The following is a 13,116-nucleotide window of genomic DNA, read 5'->3' as shown; positions in this document are numbered from 1 at the left end:
CACTTCCTCTGAAACATTTTCCAAATATTCACCACAATCCAGGTGAAAAGGTTACCAATCTCTTTCAAAACTAAAAATAAAAAATCTGCCAGAGCAAAGAAAAGAGTGCGTATGCTGTAATTTCGAGCAAACAGAATTACTGAAGGATCATCAAGTCAGACAGTATCAAGAAATGGTGAATGTTTGGGTCTGGAAAGAATCCAAGACAGCAGGTCTGAGGTAGAGAGATCACTCAGAAGGGTAGGGGAAGAAAGAAAAGTTGGAGAAAGGTGGAAAGAGAAAAACACAGGAGTAGGTAAAGAGATGGAAACGATGGTACCAGAATGGGGTGGGAAGTGACTTAAAATAACAAGAATCAATGTTAAGATTGAGGCTGTCCTAGAAGAATATGATGCACTGTTCCTCAAATTTACATTTGGCCTTACCCTGACAACGGATGAGGCCAAAGACAGAGACATCCAAGTGGGGATTAACCAAAATGGTTGACTACAGGAAATTCAAGCTAAAACAACAAGCTCCACTAACTACAATTTTTTTTAAATTGCTAGAAAAAAGGATAGTTGACATTGCTCACTTACAAAATCAAATCTGATTCATGGACCACTAACAGGACTTGGAACTTCAACTGGCAGATCAATTATCAAAATTCCAACAGGCACTGTCATAAATTTATTTTCTTTCAGAAATAAAAGTAGCTGCACTTGTTTAAATAATAACATTCTCAGGATGCACATGTCACAGCAATTTACTAAAGAAAGTGATGATTGTCTCTCGCATTTTTTTTCCCTACACAATTGCACACATAACAGACCAAGTTTCCAACTCTGGAAGATATCACTGAACCATCAAAGTTGTAATTAAAACTCCAACATGGACTTATTGGTGGGATTCTTTCTGGTCTTAGCTCACACATTGCCTTGCCAGATTTCTGCAATGGAACTCAAAACCAGTTAGCATCAAATAAAATTGCAGATGCTGAAATCTGAAATTAAAGATGCTAGGAATTTTCAGGTCAGGCAGCATCCATGGGAAATGAAACAATAAAAGGTTTCAGGTCAATCTTTTGTCTATTCACTCTGCATCTTTCTACTGATGCTGTCTGGCCATTCAAATATCTCCAGAATTTCTTGTATTCATGAAGATAAAATCCTTATTTTCAGGCGATCCTGTTAACCCACAAGGGTCGCAATATGGAGTTTATATGCAAAATGTGGCACAGTTAGCGTAGTCATCAGTGCAATGCTGTTACAGCAGCAGCAATTAAGAATGGGGTTCGAACCCTATGCTGTCAGTAAGGAGTTTGTATGTTCTCCCCATATCTGCATGGGTTTTCCCCGAGGGCTCCAGTTTCTTCCCACCATTCAGGTCAATTGGGTGTAATTAGGCGGCACAGGTTCATGGGCCGAAATGGCCTGTAACCTTGCTATATGTCTAAAATTTCCCTGGGTTTTCCCCCAGACATTTAAATTTAAAAAATTAAAAACTGTACCATTTGCCCTGCAGCCACAATGAATTTGTTTTGACTATTTTATTTTCAAAGACTCATGCAACAATACAAAACATTTTTTGTCATGTAATTATAATTTAGAGTCCTGTACTTTTTCCCTCCCCTCGTTCCCTCCCTCTCTCTTCCCTCAACTTATTCAAACACACAATTACATAAGAAAACAGCCTAGCAGGATCCACGACCTTCCTCGAAGTTCAAGAGCCCTGGGTGTTAAATAAACCATAAAGGGTAAAAGATAAGCAATAAAAATAAAAAACGCACGTTGTCTGTGCCACAACCCCAATTGACTCTCTCCTTTACTTGGCAGGATAGCTTGTTACTCGGGGTGGGGGAGGATGGAGGAGGGTATAGATCATACCTGCTCATCTATGTGCCTCAGATCCAGCTGTCACACTTCAATGAACGTGTCATACTTCTGCAAATTATGTAATCTTCTCCAGGGAATGTAACTGCATTTCCGTACTTCATCGTGTAATACTGAGTTGAGAATCAGACTTACACGCAACCGCTATACATTTCCTGGGTACCAACAAAGCAACCTTCTCAATTAAATTTGGTGCTTGGATAGCCACAGTGAATCTTTGCTGCTGCCAACTAAAGAATCAGTTTCTCAGACTTCCAGCAAAAATATCACCAGGCTCAGGAATTGTCCTGGCAATCTTTAATAGATTTTGGATGCAAAAAACTAATATTACCCCAGTCTTTCATAAAACACAGAAAATTACAGCACAGCCTAGGCCCTTCAGGCCTCGATGTTCTACCAACCCTTATATTTCCTTAAAAATGTACAAAACCCTCCCAATCCTATAACCCTCTATTTGCCTTCCACCCATGTACCTGTCCCTAAATGTTTCAACCTCTATCACTATCCCTGGCAAGGTATTCCAGACACCCACCATCTCTGCATAAAAAATTTACTCCTCATGTCTCCCCTATACTTCCCTCTCTTCACTTTCTGCACGTCCTCTGGTGTTTGCTATTCCTGCCCTGGGAAAAAGGCACTGGCTATGCCTCTCAGAATCTTTAAGATTTCTATTAAGTCTTTTCTCATCCTTTGCTCCAAAGAGGAAAGTCCCAACTTTGCTATGACCTTGCCTCAAGACATTTTTCAATCCAGAAGAATTATTAAAATTGATTTGCAATTAAAATTAATTTTATAACCAAAATACATAGTTAAAATCATTTATCCACAAGTATAATATCGCTAACTAATTTTTCTTTAAGCAAGGTGACACCTTTCAAATGAATGAGCGAGCCCATGTAGAGGGATCAGATGCAAGGTTGAATTCACTAACCTTGATACAAGATCCAGCACCAACACACAACACTAATTATGAAATCGTCTGGATTCAATGATTAGCCCATGAATCATTTCACACCCAGTGCTCCCCTTACTCATGCAGTGCACAAGAAAGGAACTTCTGAACTCATTGGTACACCGTCTGCAGCTTGTTACAACTTTTTTTTTCCAAACTATCTCAGTGCACTCCAGACCACTGTTGATCGAAAATATTCTTCATCAATTTTAGTCATTCAAATCAAATGTGTGGCGTCATATCTGAAGTGATTTCAGACACTGAAAGTTCACGTGTTATTCTGATGCACAAGTATGTCCCACTGCAGTTGCTCTTTTGTTTTAAATAAACCAATTAAAAAATAAATAAATCAATTAACATAACAAGAGCATAGACCATTATCAACATAATTTTTCAGCTGCAGTAAATCAATTTATTTTTATGAGCCTGGAAATGTGAGGATAAGTATATCGTTTCCCATGCAGTTCTCATGCCACTGATCAGCTTGACTCACGTTATATAATTTGGAAAGAGTTGCACAAGAAATGCCCACTTAAATTTAAAATTTAGACACAGAGCACAGAAACAGGCCATTTCAGCTTAAGAGCCCAAGTCGCCCAATTACACCTAATTGGTCTACAACCCCCGGTGCAGTTTGAACGGTGGGAGGAAACCCACACAGACACGGAAAGAACATGCAAACTCTTTCAGACTACGCGGGGTTCGAACCCAATCACTGGCATTAAAACAGCTTTGTGCCAATTGCTACGCTAACCATATTTGCTCGCTACACTAATCTCCATCTATGACCTCTTGCCTGTTTGCCTGTATTCCTCCCCTGCCCCTTCCTCCCTCCTCACCATTTTATTCAGGCATCTGCCTGCTTTTTACTCATACCTTGACAAAGGACTCAGGCCCGAAACATCTATTATCCTTGACTTTCCTCGACATGCTGCGTTATCTGCTGAGCTTCCCCAGCACATTTGTGCTTTGTACAACAATCACAGTGTCTGATACAAGGAAGTCTAAAGATGTCATCGTCATGGTTCAGCTCTTCTCTATAGAAATCTTTAAACAACCACAGTATGTTTAATCTTTCTTGGGTCAGTTTATCATCTCAATTCTGATATTCATCCTTGATACCTTTTTGCCTCTGCACAGCTTCTATGTCCTTTTTATAAGATGGACACAAAAACTATGCAGTTTTCTTCAACAGCAGTTTATTGTTCTTATGGAATTCTACAATTATTTCCAATTCTATCCCCCCACAAATAAATCCAAGTTTTTTTTAAAAAACGGACTTGATTAACCAGTGTTACTATATTATTTCCACATTTTTACCCCTCATACCCCCATTTCCTCTCCTCAGTTTGACATGCTTGTTCCATAATTCAAGTGGTCTTTCATCCTAAAATGAAACTGGCAATACTTTTGTTTAAAAAATTCAGGGATATGAATTGTTTTTTCAGATTATTTCAAAAAGACCATATGGAAATAACTCAACATCAGGCCAAGACTCTTATGTGATGATATAGTAACTCTTTGTGATAGCAAACACTGCATTCAATTTTTTGTTCTGGCAATATTTCCACATATATGCCCTAGCAACTTGAATAGACTGGGTTGAAATTTAAGACCCAAACAAACATTGGACAAAGGAATTGAATTAGTTCAACTCGGTTCATTATTCTTTAGCAGTTTTAAAACAAATGATTGCAAAGTCAATACCAGGGTGATGAAGTTATTGAACACAATAGACAGTATACCATCTTTGATTAATATTTTGAAATGGAATCCAAGTTCAAACTCATTAACTTTTGAATAAAACACGTAACTTGGAACAAACAGCAATTTGTGCAATTTTACTGTACAGGTACTTAAATGCACAAAGCATTAGCACTAAAGTAGATGGTCTTGTTGCACAGATACAGATTAAAAGATATGACATTGTGGCCATCACTGAGACATGGTTTAATGATGGATGTGAATGGGAACTGAATGTCCAAGGGTACACAGTGTAGAGGAAAGATAGGCAGGTAGGTTGAGGAGGTGGCATGGCCATGATGGGAAGCAATGATATTAAATCACTAGAAAGAAGAGACATAGGACCAAAAGTGGTCGAATCCTTATGAGTTGAGTTAAGAAATGGCATAGGTAAAAGGACCCTATTGGTAGTTATATACAGGCCTCCAAAGAGCAGCCAGAAAATAACATATGGAAATAGAAAAAGCATGTCAGAAGGAAAATGTCAAAATAATTATGGTGGATTTTGACATTAAAGGGGATTGGGAAAGTTGGGAAGATTCTGGATCTCAAGAAAGTGAGATTGTAGAATGCCGACAGGATGGCTTTTTTGGAATAGTTTGTCGATAAACCCACCAGGGGATCAGTGGTTTTGGATTGGGTGATGTGTAATGAATCGGATATTTGGGAATTAAAAGGTAATGGAGCCCTTAGGAAGTAGTGATCATAATATGATTGAGTTTAGTTTCAAATATGAAAAGGAAAAGCTGGTATTAGGTGTGTTAACATTTCTTGGAACAAAGGAAATTATAGTGGGATGAGAGAGGAACTGGCCCAAGTTGACTGGAAAAGTCAGCTCAATGGAGGGATGGCAGAGCAGAATTGGAGGATATTTCTACAAGAAAAAAAATGCAGGATAGATATATTCCAAGAAATAAGAAAATTATGAATGGAAAAATGGCACAAATGTGGCTATCCAGAGAAGTGACGGCTAAAATAAGAGCAAAAGAGAGGGTAGGCAAGGAAGCAAAAATGAGTGGAAAAACAGAGGATTGGGAAACTTTTAAAAACACAGACAGTCATTCAGAAAAGATGAATTATGAAAGGAAGCTGACAAATAACATACAAAAGGATACTAAGTTTTTTAAATATATGAAGAGTAAAAGAGAGACACAGGTAGATAGAGGACCAATTGCAAATGATGCTGGAGAAATTATAATGGGTAACAAAGATATGGCAGTGAAACTAAATGAGTATTTTGTGTCAGTCTTCACTGATAGTCAGAGGACACAGGGAATAGAATTAAGTACAGTCAAGAGAGATAGTGCTTAGTAAACTGAATGGACTAAAGATAGTTAAGTCTCCCGGGCACCACAGGTTTTGACTTTGGAGATTGTGGAGGGATTGGAAATGATTTTCCAGAAATTAATAGACTCTGGGATGGATCTGGACGATTGGAAGGTTGCAAATGTAGTTCCACTGTTTAAGAAAGGAGGAAGGCAGAAAAATTATAGGTCTATTAGTCCAACGTTGGTAGTTGGAAAGTTATTGGAGTCGATCCTCAAGGATGAGGTTATGAAATACCTTGAGGTGCATGGCATGATAGGTCCAAATCAACATGGATTCATGCTGGGAAGATTCTGCCTGACCAACCCATTGAATTTTTTGAGGTAATCTCAAAGAGGCTGTGGATGTTATGCATTTGAATTTTCAAAAGCCTTTCAATAAGCTATCTCATAAGAGGCTGCTCAATAAGATGAGAGCTCATGGAATTACAGGACAGATATTAGATTGGATGGAACATTGGCTGATAGACAGGAAGCAAAGGGTGGGAATAAAGGGATCCTGTTCTGGTTGGTTGCCGGTTACTAGTGATGTTCTGCAGGGGTCGGTGTTGGGGTCATTTCTTTTCACAATGTATATTGATCATTTAGATTATAGATTGGATGGTTTTGTGGCCAAGTTTTCAGATGACGCCAAGATAGGTGGTAGAATAGGAGTGTTGAAGAAACCAAAATGTTGCAGGAAGACTTGGACAGCTTAAGGGAGTGAGCAAAGAAACAGCAGATGAGATACAATGTTGTACATTTTGGAAGAGGAAATATACAGGCAGATATTATTTAGATGGGGAGAAAATTCAAAAGTGCAAAGGGACTTGGGGGGGGGGTTCTCATGCAGGATAACCTTAAAATTGCCCACCAGTTTGGATCGACAATAAAGAAAACAAATGCTATTTTGACATTCATTTCAAGAGAAATAGTGTATAAGGTGTTGATGAGGCTCAACAGGGTAATGGTGAGATCTCATTTGAGTACAGAGAAGATTTACCGGGATAATTCTTGGAATGAAAAGGCTAATATACGTGGAACATTTAGTCATTGGAGTACAGAAGAATGAGAGGGGATCTCGCAGAAACATTTGAATGCTGAAAGGATTGGACAGAGTAGATGTGTGTTCCCTTGGTGGGTGAATCCAGGACAAGAGGGCAGTCTTAGAATTAGAGATGAGGAGAAATTTCTTTAGCCACAGGGTCGTGGATTTGTGGAATTTGTTGCCATACAGCTGTGAAGACCTGATCATTGGGGGAGTTTAAGGTATCTAATTGGTCAGGGTATCAAGGGATATGGGGATAAAGCCAGAACTTGAAACTCAATGTGAGAACAGTTTAGCTCAGAGTGGAGTTGCAGAGCAGACTTGATGGCAAAATGGCCTACTTCTGTTCCTTTATCTTGTGAATATTTGCTTTTGAGGCCCAACAGCTTTGAAGTCAAAATAAGGAGAGTAGTTCGTAAAACATATGGAATGCCAGAGGAATTCAGAACACTAGGTTGCAACTGAACTGCTATGTTCCATTCTGGTCCTCATAATGCAGAAATATTAAAATCTGAGAGCAGGTTCAGAAAGGTTTATTCGAATTGTTCCAGAGGAATTTTCAGCTCCAAGGTGGATTGGAGAAACTGGAACAAAGAAAGCTGCAAAGAAATTTCATAATGATGTGCAAGATCCCTGTGGCTTTATAGTCTAAAGGCAGAAAATTTGGAACTGCAAATGTCTGGATTTACAAATGCAATGGACAAAAGATACAAGGATCGTTTTATTTTTTAAAGGAACAAACTGACTGTGCGAAATTCACTGGCTGCAGGAGTAGAAGAGACATAAGGCTTTCAAAGAAAAAATGTAAAAAAGCATTGGAAGGAAATAACGGGCGTAATGAGTGGAATAGAACGTTTTAAAGGGAATTATTGTGCACTTAATTTCCACAAGTGCTTTTCTCTGGAGACATCTGGGAACCAACTGAAGTAATCAAATAAACACATTGACAAATACACAGAACGAGTCCGTTTCTCGAGGATTTTGACCGAACAACCGCGATGGTCTCTCCTCTGAAACCGCACGGGAAGTGAGAGGAGAGGCCGCGGCCATGGTGGGGGCGGTTCTACTGATCAGTTTGAAGGGGGGTGGAGGTGGGAAGGAGGATCTCCAGCCCCCGTTCCTCCAGGATGTGAGCAGAGGCTGCCTGTTCCCACGGGCCTTTCTGCCGTCGGCGCCAGGACGGGCTTCCCTGACCAGTGAACAGCCTCCCATGACCAACCCTTCCTGGCACCGCGGAGTAAGGCCGAGACCAGGCACCCGCCGCCGCCCTCCGAAATGCCACCTCCAGCCCGGAACCTTTTACCTGTTCGGTGGTGGAATGGCCGATGGCCGCTGCTGCCGCCGCCAACAAGGGCCCTCCTTGACGACCCCGCAGCCACGCGCCGGTCTCCCAGGTTACCGGGCTCGCGCAGGCCCCTGCCCGTTTCGCTCCCAGAGTCCCTGGTGCGGTGCCGGGCGCGAGCCCTGGCTTCGCCGACGGTGCGGGAGGCGTCGACACAAGGCGCTGCTCCGAACGGCCTTCGCTCTCCCGCACCCGGCGACCTCCGAGCGATTTCCGCGGGCCAGACCAAAGGCCGCCTCGACTGACGCGTCCGCCGCGCGTTGAGCGGGGCTTCCCCCTGGCGTCCGACGCGAAGGCCGCGGGCGAGCCGCTGCGCCGGAACAATGAGGGCGCTGCCGTGCGCAGGGGCTCGGCTCGGCGCGGCGGGGCGGCCGCAGGGGGAGTGCGGAAGCACGGCGAGATCCGCACTCTCACGCACGGGAAAAGGCGGCGGCGGCGACGACGAGCTGCAAACTGATCCGCACCCAATCCGTGGCCGGCTGCCAACTCCAGGGAATGACCGGCCCCGAACAGTGAGGGGCATTGAAACCAGTTTGTTGATGTTGACAAACAGGAAATAATCGGGATTTATTCATGAACAAGGCACAAAATTCGCTGCATCACGGTGCAAACCATTTACAAAATTAATTGACAATAGTGCACTCAGTGTCTGTGGGTCCCTGAGCGAAACCTTAAAGCACACCGAAATGCTGGAGGAGCCCAGCTAACCAGTCTTTTCAGCTCATTGGACAACGATCTATTTCGAGCCTGAGCCCTTCTTCAGGGGAAAAAGTTCATTCAGGAATCTGATGGCAGTGGGGAAGAAGCTGTCCATGTGCCATTGATTGCTGGTCTTCCCCAGATGGTAGCAGAGTGGTGGGCGTCTTTGAGGATAGAGGCTGCTTTTTTTTTTAAAGACACCACCTCTATGGAGTGAAGACTGGTGCTCTCAATGTCGCATGCCGAGCTAACAACCCATTGGAGTGTTTTCTTGTCTTGAGTGATAGCGCCTCCGTACCAGATAGTGATGCAACCAGCCAGAATGCTCTCCACTGTACACCTGTAGAAGTTTTCGAATCGCTTCAGTGAATCTCAAAACACCTTAAAGTATAATACATCTTGATATTGTGATGTGTTGATTTAGACCCACTCCAACCAGGGGAAAGACGTTCCCTGCCTGCAGCCCATCAACCCCTGTAAGTAATGCAGACATTTCAAAGAGATTTTCTTTCATTCTTTATTTTTAAAAAATCAAAAATAAACCACCATATTACAACAAAAAAGTTCAGTCTTTAAACTCCTTTGTGTCATATCCTTACATTTCTGTCACTGCACATTGTTGCTTGCATTCATTCTCTATTTAGCACCATTATCACCACTGTAGCCCCTTGTTGTAACTCCCTCCTATGTTGTTTGAGGGACTTCTCCAGTGAGCCCCTCAATGCCCTGAGCGGGAGGACTCCAGTCTAGACTGTGGATACCATTCTCTCAGTTCATGACAGTCATGTTGTCACACAAATTAAGTTGTGTCTCTGTTCCTTCTTTGCTTAGGGTACAAAATTAATTGCATGTAAGAAATTTCTTAAACTTAGGGTGGTGAACCTGTGGAATTCTTCAGTGCAGAGGAGTTTAAACTAGCAGGTGTATTTCATTTGCAAGTATTGGACTTGGCTGTAGGAAGGACAGGATGGATTTTAGAAGTTTTAAGAGGGAGAGGATGGGAGATAAGAGCTGGTCAGGGATAGTATCACAGCTGCAGAAAGGGAGGATGCTGTGGAGGGAATCAGAAATAGGAAGGGAGTAATCACTGAACTGTAATTCGTCTATAGGCACCCAAATAGCCCTTGGGACAGTGAGGAACAAATAAGTAGGCATATTTTGGAATGATGCAGAAATAACAGTATTATTGTTATGGGAGACTTCAACTTTCCAAATATTAACTGGCACCCCCTTACTGCAAAAGGGATAAATGGGGTAGAATTTGTCAGGTGTGTCCAAGAAGGAATCCTGACACAGTATGTGGAATAGAGGAGAGGCCATACTAGATCTAGTTCTGGGCACTGAACAGACCTCTCAGTGGGGTGGTATTTTGGTGATGGTGACCACAACCCCCTAAGCTTCACCACGACTAAGGACAAGGATAAAAGCAGGCAAAATGGGAAGGTGTTTAATTGAGAAAGGTTTAATTACATTTGGGTTAGGCAGAAACTAGGAAGAATAAATTGGGAACAGATGTTCTTGGGAGAAAGCCCAGAAGTAATGTGGAGGTTGTTTGCAGACCACTTGCACGGGGTTCTGGATAGGTTTGTCCCACTGAGACAGGGAAAAGATGGTAGAAAAAGGGGACCATGCTTATCAAAGCAGGAGAGGAAGGAAGTATATTTAGAAAGCAAAAACCAGGAGGGGCTCATGAGAATTATAGTAGACAGGAAGAAATTTTAGAAAGGAGAGCGAGAAGGGGCATGAGAAAGCCTTGGCAAGTAGGATTAAGGAAAACCCTAAGGTGTTCTATGCATGTGTGAAAAACAGAAGGCAGGGCCGCTTAGGGATAAAGGTGCCTGGATGTTGGGGAGGTCCAAAATGAAAACTTTGCTTCAGTTTTCATGAGAGAAAAGAATCTTGGTCAAGATGAGGTCAGAATAGAACAATCTTATGTGCTGGACAAAGTGTAGATTAAAAGAGAAGTGTTGGATCTTCTTGTAACATTAAGATTGATAGGTCCCTGAGACCAGACCAGGTTGATATGGGAAGGGAGACGAGAGATGCTGGGGCATTGGCAATGATATTTACATCCTCCTTGGCCACAGGGGAGGTGATGGGTGATTGAAGAATGGCAAATGTGGTTCCTTTGAAGTAATAGGGAAAATCCTAGGAACTACAGAAGTGAGTCTTGCATCTATCAATTGGAGAGGATTCTGAAGGACAGGATTTATGAGCATTTAAAGAAGTACAGTCTTCTCAGGGATTGTCAGCATGACTTTGTGAGGGGAAAGACATGCCTCACAAGCCAATTGAGATTTTGAGAAGGTAATAAAATAAATTGATGAAAGTATGGTGGTAGATGGTAACGGTATATGTATTCTAGTAAGGCATTTGATAAAGTTCCTCATGCGAGACCCGTTCAGAAAGTCATAAGGCATGGGATCCATGGAATGTTAGCTGTGTGGATTCAGAATTGGCTTGCCTATAAAAAGCAGAGAGTAGTAGTGGATGGAAAGAATTTTGCCTGGAAATCAGTGACTAGTGGAATACCATAGGGATCTGTTCTGGGAGTGGGACCACCGCTCTTTGTGATTTTTTATAAATTTAGAAGGATGAGTCAGTAAATTTGTGGATGATATGAAGGTTGGAGGTTTTATGGATAGTGTTTAAGGTTGTTGTCAGTTACAACAGGATAAAGACACGATGCAGATTTGGGCATAAAAGTGGTAAATGGAGTTCAATCCGGATCAGTGTGAGGTGATGCATTTTGGAAGGTCAAACTTGAAATCAGAGTACATGATTAATGGTAGAGTACTTAACAACATGGCAGAACAGAGGGACCTTGGGGCCCAAATACATAGATCCATCATGATTGCTGCACAGGTTAATATGAAAAACTTAGAAGGTCGATGTGGGTGCCTGGATGGCATTGCCAGCGGTAATGGTAGAAGCTGGAACAATAGCAGCATTTAGGGGACTCTTAGACAGGCAGAAAGAAAAATAGAGGTTCTGAGATAGGGAGGGTTTTGTTTTTTTAGTAGGTATATATAAGTTGGCACAACATCATGGGCTGAAGAACCTGTTCTGTGCTGTAGTGTTCTATGTTGTAAGGCTGTTCAAATTTTCAGAAGAATATGGGTGTCCCTGAAAACCTACTCACTTCTCTGAATTACCTTTGAGCCTCTGCATTCTCCTCAGTTCTAAAGATAATTCTTTCAAAACACTTATGCAGAATGGGATGCGAGTCCCAATGTGTATGAGGACAATCTGGAGATCCATTGTGGATGGTATGGAACTCATGGAAAAAAAACAAGATCAACAGATTTACTTAATTTATAGTTTAATGTATTTACGACAGTTTATTGGACTAGTCTATTGATTGTATATTTTATGTTTATAAACAGTTACTGGTTTGTAATTTTTTCTTCAAAGTTAACAGGGTCAACAGCTTACTTTCAAGAACTGAATGTGAAATGACAGTACGTTGTTGTTATCAAGCTTTAATTAAAGATGTGTGGTGGCGCACATCTCTCGTGGCGAACCAGCCCCCGCTTGTATCACTGTGTCGGCGAGGCAGCTGCGGGAAGATGGCGCCATTTGGGGGTATCTCAATGCCTCATGGCTCAGGCCACAGTGCACGCCCTGGGCAACGTGATGACATCACCACCCATGCGGGGAGGAGCTCACGCTACCCTTAAAGGGCACGCGCAAAGTTCAAATAAATCTGTTCAAATGAAACCTCTCAGCATCCTGTGATGTATTTCAGAGTTGGTAGCGACTGCTACATTGGTGACCCCAGCGAGTCCAGATGTTTTTCTGGCCTCCCGACATGGATTCAGTAGTGGTCATCGCAGTGAAACTCCCCCCACCCCCTTCTGGACACATCGCCCATGCACTTGTTTTGGGCAGGCAGAGGCCCAGTTTCACCTCAGACAAATCACTTCAGATGCCACAATGTTTTACCACATCGTGAGTGCCCTCAACCAAGAAACTGTTGCTCGAGTGGATGACCTGATCCACGACCCACTGGAGGAAGGTAAATACTTCGCCATCAAAACCTTTGGCCTCTCCTGTCGGCAGCACACCACCAGGTTCCTGCATCTGGATGGCCTGGGCAACAGAACCCCATCCTCCCTCATGGACGAGATGCTCACACTGGTAGAAGGCCATAAACC

The 13,116-nt window shown here is 42.3% G+C and overlaps 1 protein-coding gene across 2 annotated transcripts in view; it reads right to left on the bottom strand.

Annotated features, from left to right (window-relative positions):
* LOC138748470 (uncharacterized) overlaps positions 1-8,794 on the bottom strand; it is a 126,108-nt gene extending 117,314 nt beyond the window's left edge. For both annotated transcript variants that reach the window (XM_069908737.1, XM_069908738.1), the window contains exon 1: positions 8,222-8,794. In XM_069908737.1, coding sequence (XP_069764838.1) covers positions 8,222-8,783 — 562 coding nt within the window. In that variant the 5' untranslated portion in view covers positions 8,784-8,794. The remainder of the gene's footprint in view (positions 1-8,221) is intronic.
* Between the last annotated feature and the right edge of the window lie 4,322 nt (positions 8,795-13,116).

The sequence above is a fragment of the Narcine bancroftii genome, chromosome 13 (genome assembly GCF_036971445.1).
Source record: "Narcine bancroftii isolate sNarBan1 chromosome 13, sNarBan1.hap1, whole genome shotgun sequence".
Classification (NCBI taxonomy): Eukaryota; Metazoa; Chordata; class Chondrichthyes; order Torpediniformes; family Narcinidae; genus Narcine; species Narcine bancroftii.
Note: the sequence above shows the minus strand (reverse complement) of the source record. Positions and strands in the feature narration are given on the sequence as shown.